We start from the raw sequence: 17,714 nt of genomic DNA, 5'->3' as shown, positions 1-17,714 counted from the left end.
AGCACAATCAAACAAACACATTGGTCATATGCAGATTCATCCATATCATGACAACCATACGTGGTACAACATTTTTTAATTTATTTTTTAAACACGTTAACCCTTTCCCCGTTTAGCAGTAACCGCCAATCGTTCTGTCCCAGTCAATCTAGACTGCAAAACAGTTTATTCAGTTATCCAGTCACCTATTCAAAAGTGTAGGGTATAAGTTGTAGCTTAGGTTGCCAATGCAGAATATTAAATGAGAATAGAGGGGACTGAAGTCACAAGAAACAGGGGAAGGGTTAGGAGTTGGTGAGGGTTTTTGGTTGGTGTTTTCAAGAGATGGTTTCAATACACATCTTCAACATAAATAATACACATCTATGTACACACACACACAATCTATCCACTGACAAACATTGAATCATTAGGTGAGGGTGAAAATTCTGTAACAAAGAGTATGTGGGGTAGTGATAAAGTGAATGGGTAGACAGAAGAAAAACTGAAAACCCCAGAGGGTTGGGAAACATGGTAGTAAAGGCCACGAACCGAAATGTACAAATAAAGAGAGATTTCCAAAGACATGCAAGACAAACGGAGGTGAAATATACCGGAAAGAAGCAGACGTACCATTAGTCGGATGCTTTGCAAACGACACAGAAAATCTCTTTACTGCCGGCATAGACAACAACTCTGAGGAAATAGAGAAAGGTCACTAGTGTTACCATCGGTCACAGAGCACCTGCAAAGGGTTTGTGTGTGTGTGTACACTGGATGTCTTGGTGGGAGGGGTGTTAACTCTTCTTGAAATAGTTTTTATGGCGTTAGGTACAGTGCTACAGGTGGGAGGCATTTAGGGGCCATAGCAGAAAAGTAAACACGTTACTCCATGTGAAGCGTTTGTGGTTCTAAGAGGAGTTAAGATAAAAAAGGGACATAAGAGGGACAGACAGGCAGGATCTTTTGTAGGAACACGCTAGATGGTCTATAATTGACGAGGTACAACGTGTGTTAGAAGTGCGGACACTTTCAAGATCAAATTACAGGCACATTGGATGAAAATCTCTCATGGTGACAGGACGAAATGAGACGGCTGGAAATGTAGGAGATGGAAGACAAAAAAGGAAAACAAAAACCCATTTCCCATCTTGACAACTTCTCAACGATGAGGGACATTTAGCGGTACGTATGATGTAGGCCCATACACGCCCCCAACTCCAACCACTCCCTTCAGATGTGTTGCATCCCAAATACAGGAGGAGAGAGATATGGTGCGTTTGATTTAGCTTGCCCATTCCATTGTGAATTAGGTTATCAGCCCTTCAGGTGTGCCACGGTGCTGGGCAAACTATATCAAAAGCTTGGAGTATTGTTCGAAGTAACAAAGCATCAAGACTAACAGCAAAGTACTGCTCAACACAATCATTTTTCTGGAAGGCCAGCTTCACAGACACATGCACGCACACACAAGCACTAATCATGTCAATATAGGTTCTTCAAAAGGGACTATGTATGAGAACACCAAAGATCAGTGATCTCCGATTCAGATGTTTTTCATGATCAGTAACAAGAGTAAGGACGCGAATGATAGACTTAATGGAACAGCAGACATGATGAGCGTGACTCGACACTGAGTGAGACGCAACAAGACAACCGAGAAGATGGCAGCCCAATAGAAAAACAGCTATGACAACATCACAGTGACACCATGTGGACAGCCAACTACAGACAGCTTTGTCGTCTCATGTCTGCTGGTCTAGAGAACACAAAAGACAATGAACAACTCAAAAGCTTGACTGCTACGTAAAGTTGGTATGTACAGGTAAACACAAAATGGCATCTCTTGACCGTCAATGACAGCAATTAATGATGAGGGCATTCTCTCCATAAAAAAACAAAAACAAAACTGTCATTTAGGCTCAAACAGATCCAAATACAGAATGGCCTAATCACTCATTTGTGTGCATCGTGATATCAGCGCAAATATGTGCAAATTGTAAGAGCAAACATGGCCAAGTAAGAGTATGGACAATGGCACACTGTGCTCATCATTGAATGGGAGCTAGAGCTCCAGAGCCATCTGCTGACCGAGTCTCATAAATACATTCAACTCTGATCAGGAAACCATGGGAACATTCTAGAAATCATTTGAAAATATACATATATATATAAATAAATCGTACAAGTCCATTTAGAATGTCTTAAAGTCAACATTATAAATAGGCCTACAGATGATTTTTTTCACCATTCAACTGAAGATAATTTATACAGCTTTGACATTTAGCCTAGTTTCTACTGGACACTTGATATGGAAGCAGTACAGATATTTCACAAGAAAAGTCTAAACAGATATTTCCTAATTATACTGCAGCACTATGTGCCAGCAGGTTGGTATTGAAGGAGGCAGGAAACCTACAGTAGTGAGTTAGATAAGTGTTCTATGTTAGCCTTATTGCGTGTAAATAGTTGTAAGACCATGTTAAACAGATATGAATACCAAAACATGAACCATGCAACAAATATGAGCTCACAACAGTGGTGTAACATCTGATTTAGGTCAGGGTTTCTAAGGGAATATGTTCAGCTGTGGCTACTACCTTGTGGACCCAATTGATCTTTTCAGGCTTTGTGCTTTGCCAGTCTTTAAGGAAGAAATGTCATCGTCAACTGACAAACTTATGTTCCATATTCCAAAAATGTCAAAGCTCCTTAATCTGGGTGCCACACTGTTTCTACGTGTATCTACGCAGGCTACATCGTGGTCTTGGCAAGACAACAACAACAACTTGGCTACTGGCTAGAAATGACCATTTTCACACTATCGTGCCGACCCGAACTGTGCTGGCTTGGATCATTTATTTTCATATTTCTCCTTTACAGCATGGTTCCAGCAACTATGGTGAATATGACCAGGCCAGCTCAGCTTGGTTTGGCTCAGTACGGTTCAGCTCAGTAGTGTGAAATACACCAAGGTGCATTACAAGTATGAAGGGAAACCCGCCCTGCTTGGTGTGTGACTATGCAATGTGAGGGATGGTATGGAGGTCTGGTGGCCAGCAGTCTAATGCAGGGTTAGACAACCATGGTCCTAGATGGTCCTAGATAGCCACAGGGTGTGCAGGACCAGGGTTGCCCACCCCAGGTCTAACAATACCATCCACTGTGTGTCTCTCTAGGCTAGAGGAATTAGAAATAGGATCTTGGCCACATACCGTCTTTATAGGACAGGCTGCCTGAGGAGAACTTTTTCCGGTGTGTGCGCGCGTAGTCCTGCAGGTTGGGGGCGCTAGAGGAGCCTCCCAGGACAGTGGTGCTGAAGAGTCCCGCACACTGAGATCCTGTGGGAGGGGTGGGGGAATTAGTCACCACAACACAACATGCAGTTATTCAAACAATGCTCTGACTCAGTTAGCATGAGGGGAGAGAGGTACTTAGCAGACCTGGGTTGAAATACTGTTTGAAATCCTATCAAATACTGTATCTGGGCTTGTTGAGCTTGTCTGGCGCAAAGGAACCAACAGAACAGTTTTAAAGTGGAAACCGTGGGCGGCAGGTAGCCTAGTGGTTAGAGTGTTGGGCGAGCTAACAAGGTAAAGATCTGTCATTCTACCCCCAAACAAGGCACAAGGCACTGTTCCTAGGCCGTCATTGTAAATAAGAATTTGTTCTTAACTGACTTGCCTAGTTAAATAAAGATTAAATAAAAGATGAATAAATAAAACCCTGTACATCTGACACTCACTCTAGGCAGACTAGAGCTAACACCACAAGTATTTGCAAGATTTCAAATAGTGTTTGAACCCAGGTGTAGTAGTCACATGACTCCCCATACCAAGGTCATTAAACATCCCGACTCCTAACCTATGCAAGGCCAAGGGATCTACTGTAAATAGACTTATTATGAGCCACTAGGATTATTTAATACCCTTTTCACATTAGCGCTCCGGCCAGACCTTACTGGCTCTGATAATATGTGGTTCAGCTGGTAAGAGAGTGACGCTAGCAATGTCAAGGTCGTAGGTTCAATTCCTAAAGGTATCACACATACACATAAGAAATGGAGGCACTCACTGTACTATAAGTCACCTTGGATAAAATAATCTGCTAAATGGAATATTATCATTATATTTAGATTGTAATTTTCTTTTCACATGATCCTTTCCAGCACAGTTCCAGCAACTATGGTGGGTGCGTAACCAGGCCAGCTTGGCTCAGATGAGTGGTGTGAAAAGGTTTAAGTCGGTACATGTCACTTCATAGTTACACAGATGCGGTCAAATATATTGGCAGCTTTGCACGCTTCACTATTTCTTCTAAAATAAGTTTACATTTTTACATTTTTTGTACACACATGTATTTGTTTGGTTTACAACTGCACATAATTTGATTTACTTTGAAGTGAAAAATCTAATTGTCTTCTTTTGTAAAAAATTATTATAATTATGGCCTGGACTAAATTACACAAAAATCTAATTAATTTGGTTGGAGGCAAGTGATTCTTGTTTATGTGTAATTTATTTGTGTAATCAACTGGTAAAAATAGCCATTCAATCAGTTTAAAAAATCTTTCTCCATTGACCTCCATTTAAAAAGCAGGAAAACACCATTTTGCATTGAAAATGGAACCCTATTCCTTCCTAATATGGTGTTAATGACCATGGCCCAGCTGATTCAATGTTATAACGCTAATATTAGCATTCAAACCAGTAAGTTCAAAGTAAGTTTCTCAACTGTTAGGAAAATTCTAAATTAGAGTAGATGCACTTGGAAAATCAAAAGAATTATCATTAGGATGGTTAATCATAAAAACATACATTTTTACCAAAACTCGGATTAAAAATAAATAAAAGAAAATCAGTGACAAGATAACTACACATCCCTACAATTTTAAAACCGAAAACCTGGCTACCACTTGAATAGGCCTCTAGCATGGTCCGTATGTACCTACAGTAGCTAGGCCTCTAGCATGGTCCGTATGTACCTAGCTAGGCCTCTAGCATGGTCCGTATGTGCCTACAGTAGCTAGGCCTCTAGCATGGTCCGTATGTGCCTACAGTAGCTAGGCCTCTAGCATGGTCCGTATGTGCCTACAGTAGCTAGGCCTCTAGCATGGTCCGTATGTACCTACAGTAGCTAGGCTTCTAGCATGGTCCGTATGTGCCTACAGTAGCTAGGCCTCTAGCATGGTCCGTATGTACCTACAGTAGCTAGGCCTCTAGCATGGTCCGTATGTGCCTACAGTAGCTAGGCCTCTAGCATGGTCCGTATGTACCTACAGTAGCTAGGCTTCTAGCATGGTCCGTATGTGCCTACAGTAGCTAGGCTTCTAGCATGGTCCGTATGTACCTACAGTAGCTAGGCCTCTAGCATGGTCCGTATGTGCCTACAGTAGCTAGGCCTCTAGCATGGTCCGTATGTGCCTACAGTAGCTAGGCCTCTAGCATGGTCCGTATGTGCCTACAGTAGCTAGGCTTCTAGCATGGTCCGTATGTGCCTACAGTAGCTAGGCCTCTAGCATGGTCCGTATGTGCCTACAGTAGCTAGGCCTCTAGCATGGTCCGTATGTGCCTACAGTAGCTAGGCCTCTAGCATGGTCCGTATGTGCCTACAGTAGCTAGGCCTCTAGCATGGTCCGTATGTGCCTACAGTAGCTAGGCCTCTAGCATGGTCCGTATGTGCCTACAGTAGCTAGGCCTCTAGCATGGTCCGTATGTACCTACAGTAGCTAGGCTTCTAGCATGGTCCGTATGTACCTACAGTAGCTAGGCCTCTAGCATGGTCCGTATGTGCCTAGCTAGGCCTCTAGCATGGTCCGTATGTACCTACAGTAGCTAGGCCTCTAGCATGGTCCGTATGTACCTACAGTAGCTAGGCTTCTAGCATGGTCAGTATGTACCTACAGTAGCTAGGCCTCTAGCATGGTCCGTATGTACCTACAGTAGCTAGGCCTCTAGCATGGTCCGTATGTACCTACAGTAGCTAGGCCTCTAGCATGGTCCGTATGTACCTACAGTAGCTAGGCCTCTGGCATGGTCAGTATGTACCTACAGTAGCTAGGCCTCTGGCATGGTCCGTATGTGCCTACAGTAGCTAGGCCTCTAGCATGGTCCGTATGTACCTACAGTAGCTAGGCTTCTAGCATGGTCAGTATGTACCTACAGTAGCTAGGCCTCTAGCATGGTCAGTATGTACCTACAGTAGCTAGGCCTCTAGCATGGTCCGTATGTGCCTACAGTAGCTAGGCCTCTAGCATGGTCCGTATGTGCCTACAGTAGCTAGGCCTCTAGCATGGTCCGTATGTACCTAGCTAGGCCTCTAGCATGGTCCGTATGTACCTAGCTAGGCCTCTAGCATGGTCCGTATGTACCTAGCTAGGCCTCTAGCATGGTCCGTATGTGCCTACAGTAGCTAGGCCTCTAGCATGGTCCGTATGTACCTACAGTAGCTAGGCCTCTAGCATGGTCCGTATGTACCTAGCTAGGCCTCTAGCATGGTCCGTATGTACCTAGCTAGGCCTCTAGCATGGTCCGTATGTGCCTAGCTTGACATTTTAGTAATTTAGCAGACGCTCTTATCCAGAGCAGTAGTGAGTGCATACATTTTCATACCGGTCCCCCATGGGAATCAAACCCACAACACTAGCGTTGCAAGTGCCATGCTCTACCAACTAAGATACACAGGACTAGTACCTAGCTAGGCCTCTAGCATGGTCCATAGATACTGTACTAACTCCAGGTTGATTTCTATCAGAAATAGACAGTGAGAGCACCATGCCACCCCTCCCTCTACCATCATAGGCTTTAATGAGAGTTGGGGTGATATAGGTAAACACAGTTGCCATAGCTACAGTGTAAGGGAAGGGAAGGATTGGGTAAAGTTGCCCTTATATGTTGCTCTGAGGTTCATTTTGTATTCCCCCCACTAATGGTTAAGGCTAGGATTGGGGGAGGGGAAACTGATCCTAGATCTGAGTGTGTTAGGGAGCAGGGAGGAAGGAGACACCCACCTAGACCACTCTGCTTCATCTCAGGGGACTGGCGAGAGCAGGAGGGGAAGAGACGGTAGCTGCCTGCTTTGAATGAAGACGTCTCCGACAGGACCTGGGGTGACACACACACATTATATGGTAAGGAGCAAATTCAGAGCGTCTGACACCATACACAGATCTCCATCACTGGCTGCCAGACTGAAGGACCACATGTTATCTCTGCCAGACAGACAAGTAACTCAGAGCAACAATACAGCAGGAAAGCCCTGGCTTATGGCTGCATCCTAACTCATGGAACACAAATGTCTTATAGTATATCTCTATAGTCAAAAGATGCTTGCAATCCTTCTCATCTTTCACTGCTGCTGCTACTACCACTACTCCTACCTCTGGCTTTATTGACAATAGAAGGTTGTGTGTGTGTGAGAGAGATTTTACCTCCATAGACCCAGTCTTGCGGTTGCGAATCAGAGGGGATCTCCGGTGGATGCCCATTGGCTCAGAGAGTGGTAGGGCCCGGTCGGGCTCGTCACGTGATAGATCCTCCAAGCTGCCAGGGTCTGTCTGTTTCTCATCATTCTGAACCAGGAAGAAGGGTGACACAGACATGGGGCGCGTGCACACAACACATTTAAAAAACACAATATAACATACCCACACACTTCACAGGGCATTGATGTACCACTATGGGCACTTTCACATTTCCCTGTATGATCCGGAAGCTGGATCGTTTGGTACCCTGATCCACGCTATAAAGCATGCGTGAAACTCAAACAAACCTTGGCTGAATGAATCCTGGACCTGCGAGAGTGGTGGGTTCAAGATCCAGGACCAGAGTATCAGGCTTTGTGACACGGCAGCCCGAGTAGCGATAAACTTTTGCCCGTTGTAAACAAGCTAGCTTGCTAAGTCATGTAGAATGTGCATCTTGCAAATTGCACCGTGAAACAGTTATTTTTAGTTCTTGTTAAACCATAATATATTTTGTAGAATTCTCAGAAATGCCTCAAAACCAAACCAGGGTAGTGAATTTCATATGTGAAAACATCCTATTAGATTAACATTAGGACCAGACATTAAACACTGTTACCTCTGCGGAAGCGGGACGGAAGCCGAAGCCCATTGGTGCTTTCTCCTCCTCCTCGCAACCTTTGACCCCAGGGCTGAAGTGAAGCTCCACATGGAAACGCTCCTCTGACGACGGGTCCTGAGGGCCAGCACAGAGAGGGCTTAGTGAAAGAAAGGGAAACAGACACACACCTACTACAGAAACACACACCACTACCTTGTTGTTGTCCTCATACAGCATGATAACTATCTGGGTCATGTAGTTGAGTTCAGAAACGGCACCAAGGTAGTCCATCGCCCGCTTCCACTGCTGGTCCTTCTCCTCCTGTCACACACACACCAATTATTGGATCGAATGTAGTTCTGTTGCTGTTGTTCAGGGAAATGTAGTTCTAGGTAACCGTAGTTCCTCTGTGGTAGTTATGTGCTTACGTCAAGCAGGCCTCCGTAGCGGAAGGTGCTGAGTAAAGAGTGGACGTGACTCTCGCTGGTGAAGTACAGACGTGTCCGCACGTGGCGACCTGGTGACATCACTCCTCGAGAGTACCTGAGTCGCCAGAGAAACAGAACATCACTGTTTTATTTAAGTTGCCGTCAAACATGGACCCTGTGAACAAAGACATATGTGGGACATAATTGACTGAGCTACAACTTCATGTTGCAGTTGCCTTTAGACGCAGATCTAGGATCAGCTCACCCTTTCCAAATCTTAACCATTCGGAGAGAGGAAACGCAACTGACCTTAAATCAGCGTCTAGGTGCAACTTGACTATTGCTGCCCTGTGTCAAGACTCACAGTGGATGGAGTTTGTTGACTGACTCATCCTCGTGGGTCCTCTGAAGGTCCAGCTGGATCTTCTTGACAAGAGGTAGGCAGTAGGCGTACGCTATGTCCAGCTTCTCCACTTTGTTAATGCCGTATTCCTGAGGACAATACATAAGTCGTGAGAATTACTCCCTGCCTAAGACACACAGCGGTCAGAGCGTTGCTATATACAAAGTCTGGGAGCATATAAACAGTGACTGGTGTCCATCAACAGTAGGTATGAGGATGTCAGCCAGAGCCTCTGACAGCCTGTGGACTTCCAGAGTATCCATCTACCGCTTACAACTGACCCACCCAACCCTCCTTCCTCATCTGTGGTATGATAATATCAGCGAGGGCATGTGACAATCTGAACAGCTCCAGAGTATCCATCCATCCATCTCTCCAAACATCCATCCACCCACCCATCTCTCCACTCACCATTCCATCCATCTCTCCACCCCTCCTTTCCTCTCTCCCTCACCTGTGGTATGATGATGTCGGCGAGGGCTCGGGACAGCCTGAACAGCTCCAGTGTGTCCTCCAGGCCCAGCGTGTCGTTATGCTGCACGTCGTACTTCACGCAGTCGTAGATATCCGGGATCTTGCTGATGTCGTAGCGGCCGCTCTTCATCCGGAAGTCCCGCTCCAGCTTGGACCAGCGTTGCAGCATCAGCTCCAGAGTCTCACTGTGGTACAGCTGCAGGTCTGAGGGTCAAGAGGAGAGGAAGAAAAGGAGATGGAGGAGGAGGAGAAGAGGAAGTAGAAGACGGGTAGGAGAAACACAGTAGTCTGGGATTGGTACAAATCAAATTGTATTAGTTACATGCGCCGAATACAACAGGTGTAGGAGACCTTACAGTGAAATGCTTACTTACGAGCCCCTAACCAACAACGCAGTTAAAAAAAAACAAAAAAACATAAAAGAAATAAAAGTAACAAGTAATTAAAGAGCAGCAGTAAAATAACAACAGCGAAACTATATACAGGGGGGAACTGGTACAGAGTCAATGTGCGGTGGCACCGGTTGGTCGAGGTAATATGTACATGTAGGTAGTTATTAAAGTGACTATGCATAGATGATAACAGAGAGTAGCTGCAGATCCACCTCACCTTGTGCTGTATTGATGGCCAATGTATGGTTAGCGTTCAACATTGTACCGAGCTGAAATAACACCATCACAGTGCTATACTATGTTAACAAAAGGGTGTACCTGCAGATTTGGGGTCCTCTAGTCTCTTGCGTATCTGGGAGGTGAGACTCTGGATGAGTGTGTAGACCTGGTCACATGTCATCACAGGGTTCTCCACAATCCTCATAGAGTTAACCACAGAGGCTGCACCTGTAGGGGCCAGCTGGACGGACGGACACACACACACACACACACACACACACACACATCTCGCTAAAGAACATTATGCAATAATGAACAGCTTAAAACATCTAAATCCGCTTTGCTCTCATTACAACCAATTACAGAGCCCAGAATGATCAAAGAGCAGAGCAATAACATAGCAGAACAATTTCCACCCTCCTGTAGCAATCACTAGTTTCTATACATCATCTCAATCACGTATGATTTAGCCTAGCTCCAGCTTGATTTAGCCTAGCTCCAGCTTGATTTAGCCTAGCTCCAGCTTGATTTAGCCTAGCTTCTGTCCTTTCCCATTCAGTAAGACGCATTAGAAAGGATGAGGAGGAAACTAAAAGCTTCAGAAAGGATTTGTGGAAAAGGAAGCTTGTTCCGCTTGCAAACCTCATTACGATTAAGCCCTTCCGGAGGCTAGATTTACTTTAGAGACTTTGTAACAATGCCTATTTCTTTTTCACTCTAACCCCTTTTCTTTATAGCTTGTTTTTCGTAATGGAGGTAGTATGGTGATCTACCTATGCTTTCCTGATAAGACTCGTGTCAGCGCCCCAAGTTAATGCCTAGGCTAGGGCACACAGACGACCCGAGTTTGATACCTGAGGCACAAAACCAATGAAAACGTCCCAAAACGGAGTGAATGGGCAGGTACTATCTACTAGTCTGTTTTTGTTTTGCATCGTACAAAGTTTTGCTACAGTGTGCCCTGAACACTACCCAGGTCGGTTGCACTTAGTGATTGGCTGAGCAGGAATTCAATGACATCAATTACCCTATCGTAGTCCTCCTCGGTGAACTCCTGGTCTTTCTGCATGATCTCGTGGAGACGGGCCTTGACGCGGTGCTGGCAGCCGCTGAGCGAGTCGCTGTCGTTGTCCAGCAGGCCGTTCATGTTGGCACTCTTCACCATCTGCACAAGGATGGGCGTCAACTCTCCCTCTAACGCCAGCAGACCCTGCCAAGCAAACACTCAGATAAACACATTTACACACACAAAGAGCTTTGACCTCTAACCTCTGATGCCTAGTGGTTACCTTGGCGAAAGCTGCGGCGGTCATCTGCACTCTGCCTTCGTCAGACGCGTAGATCTTGAGGTCGTGTCGGTACGTGCTGTGTAACCGTAGCAACCCGCAGCCAGGGAACCCAGCGTAGTCTCCTAGAACGACAGACAATGATCAGATGTTTTTTTCCAGTGAACATAGTTGGCAGCAGTGTTTTGGTGTGTGTGTGTGTCTCACCTTGTCCTCCGGGGTACATGCAGCGGAAGGCCCTGCCCAGCTCTTCAGCCTGTACCCTGCCTGCTGGGGTCAGCTCCCCTCCCCACTTCAACACCAGCAGCAGAGAAGGGCACTCCTTACGTGTGTCTGTGGAACAACACATCAGCTTAACTAGCAATCAATTCAATCCTACGTATCGTAAACCCTCAATTCAATGCCCAGGCTGGCTTTAACTGTGTGTGAAGTTGAGTTTGGTTGGAGACCAGTACGTATTGTACTCAGGCATTTAATACAATTCCTATCACTGATAGCCCAGTTTGAAATTGACAACACTTGTGTTACATTTAGCACACAAAGCATGTTACAAAATGAGAAAATGAAGATTGCGCAAAAGTAACTGCAGATCACCTACCTACCACTCTGTGATAAAACTTACTAATTGGCAATACCAACTGTGTTTTTGACATGCAGGGCTCAAATGTCTAGCACTAGATAGAGAAACTATGACTATGAACTGGAGCAGAGTGGCAATTTGATGTGTTCATGTGAGGAGAAACTGATACCCAGCTCTTACTAGAGACCAGTGTTTATTTGCTGGAATGTCTAGTGATATCTGGCTACCATAAGACACTGATGCTTGCTGGAGGCTTGGCGCGTAAGGGACGTTTTACGGTAGAACACTTTTTCTACAAATGCAACTCAGACATATCGTACATGGTGCTGGTGACTGGGGGAAAGCTGCCCCCCTATGATCTAAGCAGTAGAGGTGAAATGTTTCCTCCGTTTTCTCCATACCTTCCTCCTCGCTGGATGTTTTGGGCTGCCCATGGGGCAGGTAGGTGATCTGCACTTTTCTGTTGATCCCAGAAAAGTGGCCATACCTGGAAAAGACAGGAATAGAAAAAAGGGGGAACCATGTGTTATGACTGTCCCCATGTCCAGTCAATCATGCATTGAATAGCCTGGGTGTCAGTCTGTTTCTGCTTCAGCCAACTTGTCATTGTCTAGCTAGCCAAAACACGCCTGGAAATCAGGGACTTCGCAATGATAGTGTTGTTGAATGCAGAACCAGTTAGTCACGGACATTTAAAAAAAAAAAACAGCCTCAACTTTGTTCTGGCTGCTTGTAGATCATTTGTCATCATCATAAAACTAGTTACCAGTTCAAAGACAACTGATTCTCTCTTCCTCAATCTTTCAAATGTCTAAGAATTACATCTGATTGGACTATCCTACAGGTTCCATACACTACTTTACAGCTTTGTGATTGCACAGACAAAACTGGAGATTATGTGCATTGTCCAGTTCAGATTTTTACCACAATCTAGTTTGATGACATTTTGATAGAACTACGATGGCCCAGAAAGTCAAGACTCCCCAGGTGAGATTGTGTGCCTAATAACACGTTGGTCTAGTTAGACACGTCACTCACATCTCCAGAACAGTCTTCAGCTGCTCCAGTTTGGATTTCTTCTCTTCGATCTCGCAGTCTTCTCTTCCATCACCCAGTTCTAGCAACAGTTGGCGAGCTATGTCCAGTACCTCCTAACCACACAAAGGAGATGGACAAAATGACAAAGCCATCAGAGACATGGAATAGAATGTATTCATTTGAGGAAATTATTTTAACAGTCTTGTGGTTTACACAAACAAAATGGACAGTTGAAATTAGTTGTGTCAAATGGGATTCCTACACAGCTTTGACCATCTAAACACAGGAATTGATACATTTGCGATCAAAGAGCTGTGCGATGGCTAACTAACTGTAAGTAAGTGAATTCTTTCAAACCACATTTAGCCAAGTTAGTTATATCTTACTGAGTACAGATGTGGTCAAATGAAGAGAAGTATCTCAATATACAATTGTTTTCTTCTTCTTGATCCTATGCAGTTGTTAATCAAACACACATGTAAACAAAACAAAAATGAAATTAACAGATTTTAGAAGAAAGTGAATCATGCAAGAGTGCCAATATATTTGACCGCATCTGTAAGTAAGTTAGCCAGACGTATTATTTACAGTTAGTTAACAATCCCTCCTACACTCATTCGCTAGCTACCGTAACACGTTAGAAGTGGCCACAGTTGTGCTTACATTTTACCGAAATGTGACGTACACTAATCCACTTTCCATGCGTATTGTCCTCCTCCAAGGAGGAAATTATTTTCACAGTCTCGTGGTTAACACAAACACATGGACAAGTACAGTTAAAAAGTTAAGTCAGCCATGTCAAATGTGATTCACACAAACATGTGACAGGAATTGATTTATTACTTGGCTAAAGTCAGTAAAATAACAAAGATCAACAGTGAAGTATATCCCCTAAAGGGATACATACTATAGAAGTAACAAGGAAAGAGGATATAGTTTGTATAATATCAACTTTTCAGTACAAAGGCCTTTCTCAAGACCAGAAAGGCCTTTGTACTGAAACGTTGAAACTATAACGCCCTCTTCTCGTGTGGCTTTGTTGGTCGCTCATTCTATTTACTTACCTGCAGTTGTTTGGGCTTCTTCAGCTTCAGTTTCCCTGTCTTGTAACCGCCGTATTTGTCAAACAATTCAAAAAACCTATTGGAGAAAGACATTGTATTTTATACCAAATGTAGTAAAATATATATATATATAAAGAGATCAAGTCACTTATTTTGTATATTTACATTTTAGTTATTTAGCAGATGCTCTTATCCAGAGCGACTTACAGGAGCAATTAGGGTTAGGTGCCTTGCTCAAGGGCACGTCGGCAGATTTTTAGAAATCTAGTTTGTTTGCGATTCGAACCAGCGACATTTCGGTTAATGGCCAATAGGCTACCTGCCGAGTCGTCATGGAACAGTGGATGTCATGAAACTTAATGACTGGTAATTTGTCAGGATTATTATGACACGATTTAAAGATGTAAAATAGTTAAATAAAGGTTAAATTAAAAATATTAAACACAATTAAGGGGTCATTGACAATCATGACATCTAAGGCATTACACCTAGACTTTACATACAGGGTTACCAAAGAACTCACATGGGATTCCGCACTTCCATCTTCATCTTCTGCTTAGGAGTTCGGTCTCCGTGGCGGATTATTGCGATGACACAGCGTAACTCCATCCTGATTGGAGGGAATGTGACAGTAAAAAGGAATATGAGTGAACAATGATGGTAGGTCGGGGTAATGACTTTTACCCCATCACTGGCATGTCTAAATAAGCAGAAACTTCACAGTGAAGCCAGTTATCCTTGAGACAGCAGTGGTTTTTATGTTGTGGCTACAGTAAAGCTGTACATTTGTCTACCTCAAAGTTTTTGCGCCTACAAGTTTGTCTTGGAAACGTTTTACCAATCATATGCACTAACATACAAGTCTGTGTGTGTGAGACTCACATGGTGCCAGATGTGGTTGGGACGATGGGGATGTCCTCAGCCTCAGTAGGGATGGACCAGGGGATGTGGAACTGAGGAGCTAGCTCCCTCATCACTATATTACTGCAGAGGACAAGGAAACACAGTTCACATCATAGAATTACATTATGGTTAACATACAGTCAACATTTACCAACATCTGGATCTTCTGACGGATTATTAACTTCTATGTAACTAGTGAGATAATAATAGCAAGTCATCTGTAGTATCATTTGTTTCCCCACTGACATTGCTGATAGCTACTTTATTGAGGAAACATGTACTTACTATGACATGTGGTTGTTCCACCTAGCTATCTTAAGATGAATCCACTAACTACATGTCGCTCTGGACAAGAGCGTCTGCTAAAAATCACCCCAAAAAACTTGAAATGTTTCAGGATCAGCTGTCCCAAACGACACCCTAGGCTACCTTTAATCAGTTTGTGCTGAACTGGACTAGATGTTATTGGCTTACAGAAGGGGGGGTGGCCAACCTTGATCCTGGAAGCTGTCAGGTTAATTTACAACCCAGCACCAACACTAAACTCAAATAACCAGTCTTCAACAAAGACCACAATTAGTCTAATCAGTTGTGCTACAGCAGGGTTGGATCTGAAGTCTGCCCCTGTTGGACCAGGAGTCAGAACACTATTCCCCGCTTGGACCAGGAGTCAGAACTGGCATACCCCTGGCATAATGTAACCCTATGAAAACACAATATGACCGAAATAGCCCTCTGGCACATCGTACCCCAGGATCTTGGCACAGTCGTCGTAGTACTTCATGGAGTTCTTGACGAAGCTGAAGCCGTTGACGTCGCAGACGTAGGAGTGACCGTTGGCTCGGAGAAGGTCAAAGCCACACACTGTTTGCTGCAGGGGGAAAAGACAGTCAGATAGGAATGACATGTAGTGTAATTGGGGGTGGCATTATCGAGAATATCAATCAGGGTAAGAGGGGGAAAATGTACTTATTGAGGGTGTGTGTTTGTTGATTCTCCTTTATATGACCTCAGCCTCTGTTCTGTTTTCTCTTCCCTTATCAATCAAAGTGATCGATCAGCTTGAGAGTGCCCTCAACAGGCTGCCTGGAGCTACAGTACGTCAGACCTGGGTTCAAATAGGTTAAGTGCTTTCTTTAGCCTGCCTGGGGTGCTAGGTGGGTGGGGTTTGCACTTTTCTATTGGTTCCATTGCAACAGGGAAGCACAGATAGGGTATCTAAAATAGCATTTGAACCCAGGTCTGAACTGTGTACCAGCTCATCAAATAGAAGAGGGGCAAATCAATGACCAATTCCACGTCGACCCATAGCCCCTACCCAGAGGCACTTGATGTAGATTTTATCCAGAGCAGCAAATAGTTCACACCTATCGGCTATTCAGTATAATGTGGGAATCTATTCAGCACCGCATGGGAATCGAACCCACAACCAACTGAGCCATAACTGACCTTGAATGCCAGGCAGACCTTGCGGGCCACTAGTTTCTCCATGGCGGTGAGCATGACAGGGTAGCGGATCTCCTTCCCCTCGCTGTCTCTCTCCACCTTACCGTCCAGGGCAGGAGACTTCCTGGCCTCAGCGTGGGCATAGTCAGGCCCCACCGTATACACCTGAGGACACATACACATGGAGAGATTTAGTACACACACAGTGCACTTGCATAAGACAAACAAACAAATATGCATAGATGGACAGAAACAGAAATACAGACTGACAATCGCATAACACACCTTAACGTCCGTCCCGTCCGTTGGCATGAACTCTTCGTAGATGTAGGAGCCAGTCTTCCTCACGTTGCTCTCTGGGGAGTACACACTGCTCCGGCTCCCGATCTACAGGACAGAGAGGCAACAGCGTCAGAACTGGCAGAACTACGTACTGTCTACAGCAGTGGTTCCCAAACTCCTTTAGCTCTGTGATCAAGCGAAAGCTGTTGGTGTGAACCACCAACTAAACAGACCACTCATTCTACAACTCAGAATAAAACTACCCACCAGCAGGCGCCCAGTGGACTAAACACTTGGGAAACACTGCTCTTCACACGACAGGATTACATTAGGACTGAATGAACGTCCACCATACTACTCAACTGTAGCCAGAGTCAAAGAAAGAGACTAGGGTTCATTCATCAGTACACAGTGTTGCACATCGCTTATGATCTATTCCATTTCAGAGGAAGAACACAGAGTAGCTTACTACAATCGACTGGGATTGAGAGGGATGCCAATAATGTGTGTGATAAAATCAGCTATTGGGATCGAATGGTTATAAATCATGACAAAAACATTGGCCCGTTTTATGACAGGTTAAACAGTCCCGAAAGCCCTCTGAGAATGTGAGGTGAGATCACACTGAATAAAACAGACTGAGTCAAATAGAATTTCAATGAGCTGTATATTTGGAGGACTATGTATTACTATTAATATTGTAAGGTGAAGACACTGATCTTGGGTCAGTTTAGCATTTTTCCCACTAATGGTTAAGGTTATGATTGGGGAGTTGATCCTAGATCTGTACCTAGATGACAAAATCTTGAAGTATCCCTTTAAGAATGTTATGCCTAAAAAGACACAAACTAAACCATCTTTACATTACCTTTAGTTCTATCATCTACAGTGCATTCGGAAAGTATTCAGACCCCTTGACTTTTTCCACGTTTTGTTAGGTAACAGCTTCATTCTAAAATAGATTTTTTTAAATTCCCCTCAATCTACACACAGTACCTCATAATGACAAAGCAAAAACAGTTTAATAATAAAAAATGAAATATCACATTTACATAAGTATTCAGACCCTTTACTCAGTACTTTGTTGAAGTTCCTTTGGCAGCGATTACAGCCTCGAGTCTTATTGGGTATGATGCTACAAGCTTGGCACACCTGTA

The 17,714-nt window shown here is 44.2% G+C and overlaps 1 protein-coding gene across 2 annotated transcripts in view; it reads right to left on the bottom strand.

Annotated features, from left to right (window-relative positions):
* Nucleotides 1-17,714, bottom strand: part of ppip5k1a (diphosphoinositol pentakisphosphate kinase 1a) — a 44,082-nt gene that overhangs the window by 10,648 nt on the left and 15,720 nt on the right. For both annotated transcript variants that reach the window (XM_038994447.1, XM_038994438.1), the window contains exons 7-26: nt 16,561-16,662; nt 16,279-16,440; nt 15,579-15,700; nt 14,809-14,910; nt 14,450-14,536; nt 13,927-14,002; nt 12,863-12,975; nt 12,226-12,311; nt 11,452-11,577; nt 11,248-11,369; nt 10,986-11,168; nt 10,058-10,199; nt 9,328-9,551; nt 8,835-8,962; nt 8,471-8,585; nt 8,256-8,363; nt 8,061-8,177; nt 7,409-7,549; nt 6,989-7,082; nt 3,195-3,320 (exon numbers count right to left, since the gene is read on the bottom strand). In XM_038994447.1, coding sequence (XP_038850375.1) covers nt 3,195-3,320; nt 6,989-7,082; nt 7,409-7,549; nt 8,061-8,177; nt 8,256-8,363; nt 8,471-8,585; nt 8,835-8,962; nt 9,328-9,551; nt 10,058-10,199; nt 10,986-11,168; nt 11,248-11,369; nt 11,452-11,577; nt 12,226-12,311; nt 12,863-12,975; nt 13,927-14,002; nt 14,450-14,536; nt 14,809-14,910; nt 15,579-15,700; nt 16,279-16,440; nt 16,561-16,662 — 2,476 coding nt within the window. The remainder of the gene's footprint in view (nt 1-3,194; nt 3,321-6,988; nt 7,083-7,408; nt 7,550-8,060; nt 8,178-8,255; nt 8,364-8,470; nt 8,586-8,834; nt 8,963-9,327; nt 9,552-10,057; nt 10,200-10,985; nt 11,169-11,247; nt 11,370-11,451; nt 11,578-12,225; nt 12,312-12,862; nt 12,976-13,926; nt 14,003-14,449; nt 14,537-14,808; nt 14,911-15,578; nt 15,701-16,278; nt 16,441-16,560; nt 16,663-17,714) is intronic.

This window comes from Salvelinus namaycush, chromosome 1, assembly GCF_016432855.1.
Source record: "Salvelinus namaycush isolate Seneca chromosome 1, SaNama_1.0, whole genome shotgun sequence".
Classification (NCBI taxonomy): Eukaryota; Metazoa; Chordata; class Actinopteri; order Salmoniformes; family Salmonidae; genus Salvelinus; species Salvelinus namaycush.
Note: the sequence above shows the minus strand (reverse complement) of the source record. Positions and strands in the feature narration are given on the sequence as shown.